This window comes from Polyodon spathula, unplaced genomic scaffold (genome assembly GCF_017654505.1).
Source record: "Polyodon spathula isolate WHYD16114869_AA unplaced genomic scaffold, ASM1765450v1 scaffolds_1708, whole genome shotgun sequence".
In the NCBI taxonomy this organism is placed as follows: Eukaryota; Metazoa; Chordata; class Actinopteri; order Acipenseriformes; family Polyodontidae; genus Polyodon; species Polyodon spathula.
The window spans coordinates 51,285-58,630 of record NW_024473184.1 but is presented as its reverse complement, the minus strand read 5'-3'; the positions used below and the strand labels follow the sequence as shown (position 1 = coordinate 58,630).

General features: G+C 48.0%; 1 protein-coding gene across 1 annotated transcript; it reads left to right on the top strand.

Annotated features, from left to right (window-relative positions):
- The first annotated feature begins 6 nt into the window (after positions 1 to 6).
- On the top strand, positions 7 to 3,096 carry LOC121310060 (probable palmitoyltransferase ZDHHC24). The gene is made up of 2 exons (XM_041243267.1): positions 7 to 43; positions 824 to 3,096. The coding sequence occupies exons 1-2, from the start codon at positions 7 to 9 to the stop codon at positions 1,144 to 1,146; spliced, it is 360 nt and encodes a 119-aa protein (XP_041099201.1). The 3' UTR covers positions 1,147 to 3,096.
- Positions 3,097 to 7,346: the final 4,250 nt, after the last annotated feature.

Genomic DNA, 7,346 nt, shown 5'->3' with positions numbered 1-7,346 from the left:
AGCACCATGCTGCTGCTCATGCCCTGGATCATGCTGCTCATCGGTGAGGCAAACCTGTTGCTGGAAAGGGACAGTCAGTCTCTCTGTTCTGTTGGTCCCCCGTGATCGGGCGGTTTGCAGTGCGCAGGTGACGCAGACGCCCCAACAAGGACAGACACAAAGTTCATAGTTAATAGTAATAGTGGATCGATGTGTATTGCCAGCATATAAACCACAGGGTTCAGTCCTGAAATAATCATGCAGAGAATAGCACACAACACAGACGCAGCCACTTCTGATAGTGAGTGCTCTTAGTGCAGGTGTGGTGCAAGGATAGTCACGGTGGTGCTGTGTGGTCCGGGCTTGATGCTGGTTTGTAGCGACAGCTCCCGGTTCGTGTTAGGTGTCTGACAAACACAGACAGTTAGATTTGACAAACTTAATGCTCACGATATGCTTTTCACTGTCCGTTTCCTTTACCGGTCTTTATCATAACCACATCAAAGGGACAGATTACAATAGCTAGTCCAGTCACGCCTCTTCCAATCCGTGACTGACACATCGCGTGCCGCTTTAGGGCGATGACTTTGGGCACTGGGACTCTGCCCCCTTCCTGGCTGGCACCCGGCTGACCCTGGAATGAACTGCCAGACCATCCAGTGCGAGGCACACTGTTCTACAGCTCCCTCACAGGTCGGGAGGGAGATTGCTGACTAGGATTCGCTCTCTGTCACAACCCCCCCCCCAGCCCTGTCAATCACAACAGAAAGTCTTTTGCACATACCTACCAGTTACATCACTTACTGACCTTCTCTCTCTCTCTCTCTCTCTCGTGCTCGCTCAGGTCAGGTGACCCCCCGTGCATTCATCTTCGCCTTCATCGCTGACACCTGCGTGGTGGGCTGCCTGTGCGTCTCTGCGTTCCTCCTGTTCCACGTGACTCTGATGCTCCGCGGGCAGACCACGCGAGAGTGGTACTCCAGCCGCCGGCCGTACAGCCTGGGCTGGCGCCGGAACGTGTGCGAGTGCCTGGGGCAGCGCTGGTACCTGGCCTGGCTGTGCCCGCTCATCCCCTCACCCCTGCCCGGCGATGGGATCCACTTCCAGGTCACTGCACCCCTGGCTGAGACCCCCGGTACTGCGGCTCAGGGGCCAACCAGAAACTAGTCACCTTCAGGGGGAGACCGGCCACAGCTTCACTCCTTGGACTGTATTGTGAGCAACATTGGAGACTGGCATTCGGTTTACTGATTTAAACACTAGTAGATCTTAATATCATCAAGAGACAAAGAGTTCTGGAAAGTTCTGTCATTGAATTTCAGTTTCTTTTGGCGTTTCCAAATTCATCACTATGTTTGCTGTTAGCTACAGTTACTTCAGACAAGTCTGAAGTTCTGATAAAGTGCCCAGGCAGTGGGAATGCTATCCCAAACTTTAAGCTGAGGGAACACAAAGCCACTTTTTCGGGAACAGCGACTTGAAACCTGGTTTCAGGAGACCTGGTTTGAGGTTGCTGGCTCAAACCCCAACACTCCCCTGGTGTGCCTGAAACCTAACCTCCTGAAACCAAGTTCCAACCCAGCGGCTTTGCGTTCCGAGCTTTACTGTTTCCAAAGTCAGTACCATCAAGTGTTTTAGAGTTACAGGTACCGCCAGCATTGAAATAATCAATATACTCAATCTGGCAGCGAAGACAAACACCTCAGTGCTATCGCCCCTCTGTGGCAGTCTCTCCTCGCTTGTTGATTTCAGTGTAACGCACTTAGAACCATTGTGTAGCCACTGTGAGCTTCAAGACATCAAGGGGCACAGGCTGGGTTATAAGAACAAGGTGTTTATTGTGCTGCCTCGCGGTACCCACTAGTCCTTGTGAGAGTCGTCTTCCGTAGTCTGCGGTGGGGAGAAGGAGAGGGTCAGCTGCCAAAGAAGCCATTCAAAATGCACCGCTGTGCACTAGATGGCGCTGGTGCTTAGCAGTGGAGCTATGGCTGATCTGGCCTGTGGTACAGGTGTCTGTGGCAGGCAGCTGGAACTGGTGAGCAATTCCTGACCTCTTAACACAGACTCATCAAACGTGTAAAGAGAAAAAAAGCAATTCGATTCTCAGTAAGACCCATGTGGAATGATTGCAAACATCAGGAAACTGTGAAGGGACAGCGAGACCAGCACTGACACACACATACACAGAGACTGACACACACACAGGCCCTCGTAGTCATGTAATAATTGCTCAGCTGTTGACAGATTTGAGAGTTTATCGGATTTCAGCCGCACGCACTCTGAAACGTCTGCAGGAGAGCAGGGGTGTGTGGTGCAGTTTGGCGCAGAATCTAGGCAGGTATCGCGGTCCCTGTGTAGAGCGTGACAGTCATGAGGCCACTTGTTTTTGCACTAAGTGTGTGGTTTACACGTGACAGATCTCATTCCCAAGAGTTTGACAAAGTCATTCTTGCTTCAGGTCGTCAATACGGGCTTTCCTGCAAATGATCTGATCCATAGAAGACTGTACTTATACTAGTTGTTTTGAGAAGCAGCTAAATTATCTTAATCCATGCTTGTTTTATGTTCACCTTTTAAAACTGTGCTGTACTTCTGCCAACTTAAAGTGTGTTTCCAGTATATTCAATTGTAATCAGTATTTGGACGTCAGGTTCTTATTTAAGAAAGACCCGTTTTCATAGCTAATGTGTTTGAGTCATCTCGGGCTGCACAATGTTACAGGAGATAAGCCGGTCTTGTTAGGTGCTGATTTCGAGTGCAGCTGTGCAAAGCATGCTGTTGTCAGGCTGCTGTCTGGGACAGAATGTTTTATTCCCTGAGAAAGAATCAATAGACCTGACCTCACCTGACCCGGTGCAAGCAGGAGTTGTCTGGTGAACATGTTGCTGACACACAGTGGTAAGCCAGCACTAAGCTTTGCAAAGGGGTGCAGAGACTGTATAAACTGCAGCACTTGGAGGTGCATTGGAGAAGCATCAAGATCCTCCGTGAACGCACACCAGCGCCGTGTCTGATGCTTTTTCCACAAACTGCTAGCTTATAGTCATTTAGCAGACGCTTTTATGCAAAGAGACTTGCAGAGACTAGGGGGTGAACTCTGCATCATCAACAACTGCTGCTGCTGCTGCAGAGTCTCTTCCAATAGGACCGCGTTTGTTTTACGTCTCATCTGAAGGATGAGGCACAAGGAGGTTCAGTGACTTGCTCAGGGTCTCACACAGTGAGTCAGTGGCTGAGATTTCTTTAACCACTGGCTCACCAGGCCTCCTGCAAGCAACCTGTGTGTAACTTTTGATTCTTGCATTCAATAAAAGGAAACTTGTTACGTGTGATTGTGAGACTCTTTGTAGCCTCTCAGTACCTCGAAGGAGGAGTCGATGATCTTCTCCAGCGTGGCTGAATGCGCTCTGAACGAGTGCTGATTCTTTTCAATCTCAACCAGCAGCTGGAAATATCTGGACATGAGCTGAGCTTCCCTGAGAGAGAGAGAGAGAGAGCGAGGGGGGAGCGGGGAACAGCTATGAGAACGAGAGGAGGCCATTCACTCCACAGAGCTTGTCCGGGTCCTAGCAGCTGGGTCTGAAAGAATCCCTGTGATTCTTCTTGCTAGGTAACCCATTCCATCCCCTCACCACTCTCTGTGTGAAGAAGAGTCTCCTTCAACAACATGACTAGGTAACCCATTCCATCCCCTCACCACTCTCTGTGTGAAGAAGAGTCTCCTTCAGCAACATGACTAGGTAACCCATTCCATCCCCTCACCACTCTCTGTGTGAAGAAGAGTCTCATTCAACAACATGACTAGGTAACCCATTCCATCCCCTCACCACTCTCTGTGTGAAGAAGAGTCTCCTTCAGCAACATGACTAGGTAACCCATTCCATCCCCTCACCACTCTCTGTGTGAAGAAGAGTCTCCTTCAGCAACATGACTAGGTAACCCATTCCATCCCCTCCCCACTCTCTGTGTGAAGAAGAGTCTCCTTCAGCAACATGACTAGGTAACCCATTCCATCCCCTCACCACTCTCTCTGTGTGAAGAAGAGTCTCCTTCAGCAACATGACTAGGTAACCCATTCCATCCCCTCACCACTCTCTGTGTGAAGAAGAGTCTCCTTCAGCAACATGACTAGGTAACCCATTCCATCCCCTCACCACTCTCTGTGTGAAGAAGAGTCTCCTTCAACAACATGACTAGGTAACCCATTCCATCCCCTCACCACTCTCTGTGTGAAGAAGAGTCTCCTTCAGCAACATGACTAGGTAACCCATTCCATCCCCTCACCACTCTCTGTGTGAAGAAGAGTCTCCTTCCATCTGTCCTGAAGCTAAGGGAACAAAAAGCCACTTTTGTGACTTGGTTTCATGAGACTAGGTTTCAGGCCACTGCACACGAGGGGAGATTTGTACTTTTAAGTCCATAACAATTAGGATGAAAAGGCAATTTAAATGAGGTTGACTTAGGGTTAGGGTTGACTATTAACTCAACTGCACACTATAACTATGCCCAAAGGAATACAATAAAGCGCTTGCTTACCTCTCAGGGTACTTCCTCTGACTGAAGTTGTCTTTGATGATATTCTTCAGAAACGTTTCGCCGTCCTGTTCGGTTTCCATCTGGCTGTCTAAAGACAGGGGGCCACAGAGAAGGCAGCCTGTCACACAGCTATTAACAGCTCAGTGCGTTCAATTGAATGGAGAGGCCGAGGGGCGGACGCGAACCGCAAACCATACGTTTCAGAGAGGCAAGTCTTGCCATTCAGCTAAGGACTGTTTAGTCAAGAGGTGAGTGTGGGTCTGATACGGATGTATAAGTCGCTAGCGAACGTCTCAAAGGATCCCAGTGATTCAACATCGGCAACATGGCTAGGTAACCCACACCTTCGCCACTCTCTGTGTGAAGAAGCGTCACTTAACCTGTGTTGCCCTCACGGACTTCCTGGATGACAAGGCAAGCAAACTGAGAACTTAGTGCAGCACCAGATGTCGGTTTTAAAATAAATGGGCTACAATACGTGTTTCTTTCAAAACTGCACATTTGAGGTCTGTGTTGCCAAGTGCATAGGCATTGTTGGGATTACTTTGTTAGCTACTGTTACAGTAACGAACATGAAGGGGAATGAATAAGACACTGCTTACCTCTTCTCTTAGGAGAACCCACGTCATCCTCAAAGTCAAACTTGGCAGTAGACTAGAACATTGTTATAAAAAAGCCATTAATAGGTCAATACTTATTAGTAATAATGCTAATATGCTAATACTTTTATTCGGGAACGTTCTCCAGGATGAGATTTTTTTTTCTTCCGCACGTCGCAGTGCGTCCAGATCACGCTCCCTCCTGCAACAATGCTGCTGATGAAAAGAGTGGCGCATTGCAGCAGGAGGGAGCGGGATTTGGATGCGCCGCGATCCTTGGAAGGTATTCTCTTTCCCCCCCGGCGAACGCCCACGTTGAGAAATTTACAACCAGTGATTAAAACTGTCAAGAGTCGGCAACATTTTTCAAAATATAACGCTGTGGTAGGGACAGCTCGGGACACAGCAAAGATAATGCCTTTCTTGCAAAGTGTTCTCTCCGGCTGTAGCATCACCTTCAGTTTCTTGCTTGCCACTCGTTTCTTGATGGTGAGCTGGAAGTTATCGACCAACACTGCGATAAACAAGCTGAAAAGCAAAACCGTGGATCAGATGGGTCTCCACACAAGGAACACAAAGTCTGGTCCCCACACTACAGCTGAGGGAACATGGAGCCACTGTGTGGCTCAAACTAGGTCTCCTGGAACCAGGTTTCAAGTCGCTGTTTCTGAACAAGTATCTTCGTGGTCCCTTAAAGTTTGTCTAAAGTAATTGTAGCTAACAGCTCCATGCACATCCATTCATTAGACAGGTCACAAGTGTGCAGTTTTGAAAGAAACACATGTTTTACAAAATGTAAGCACATTTGGAACTACAGTAGGTTATAGTGATCTCTGTTTGCAAGCCATGCTTTTAGACTGTCTAGCGCTTCCTGGGTCACCTGGAGGGTGGAATTGTTCCCACCCCTTCGCTGGCTTCTCTCCTGTCACTAACCAATCAGCTGTCTGCTCCCCCTGTTGACTGACACTATTTATGAAATAGTTTTGAGAGCTACAATTAAGAAAAATTAGTTCAACACACAGCAGCTCAACATCTATCCATCACGGCAGTGCAGGCATTTTACATCAGTGTGAGTGTGAGTGTGCACTTACTTGAGGAAAGTGAAATACTCCACCACAATGTAAAGAGCCAGGAAGATAATGATGAACCAGGACCCTGGAAGAGTGAAGGGAGACGACGCTGTCAGTACCAGCCTTCTCAGTACTGAACGCTTCCAACACAGAGTTAAAGAGCTTTCAAGAAGCCTTGGCTGTATGCCATGTTGTCATCCCGACGGCTCTGATCCTGAATTCACAGTAAGTTTGGTTTCATATTTAAGGGAGTACATGCTGACTATATTAACTAACGTATGGGCAAGGCAGTGCAGGGTTACATTGCAAGCTTAATATTTAAATACAGTGTAGTTTACAGCAAGTGCATTAGCACAAATAGAATATAATATGAACTAGGATGCAACAAGTAAGGATAGCACATAGTTAGAAGGGGTTCCCTGGCTTCAGACAGGCTGGCTCACCTCTGTCCCTGCTGGTGGTGTAGATGTAGGACCAGTCGTCCAGGGTGAGGAGCTGGAAGAGGGTGAAGATGGTGTTGAACATGGTGCCGAAGCGATCGGGATCCGACTGGTAGAACATCTCCCGGAATATGACAGCGAACATGACTGAGGACAGGGGCTAAGGAGCACAGCCTGTCAGCTCTGACTGCTGCATCCACTTTCAACAGTATATATGAGGAATATATATATAATGACAAAGGAAAGCCCCCAAAACAAATAAATAAATAAATCCTGTAAAGCAAGACAAAAAAACTTCGTAAATCCATTTCTTTCAAAACTGGACAAATAGAATGCGTTTGTGAACTAAGTAAGTTAACCGCTCAGCCCTCTGGGGTCTAATCAGACGAATAGATAAAAATGTTCCAAACATCTTGTCAGTTTCACAGTCACAATCATACTCTGACGCTGGCTAATATACAACACCAAGGGAGTGCCTGCATGTCCACAGGGAACACCAATACCCAAGACTGTTTGTATGGTTCTACAGCATGCCCCAGCGCAGTGAGATGCTGTTAGTGTCTCAGATACAGAGGAAGGTGAACATGAGCACAATGATGGCTCCCATTGACTGGAGAGACTGCAGGCAGGTGGACAGGATAGACTGGAGGTTCTGGAGGAAACTGAGAGAGAGAGAGAGAGAGAGAGAGAGAGAGAGAGAGAGAGAGAGAGAGAGAGAGAGA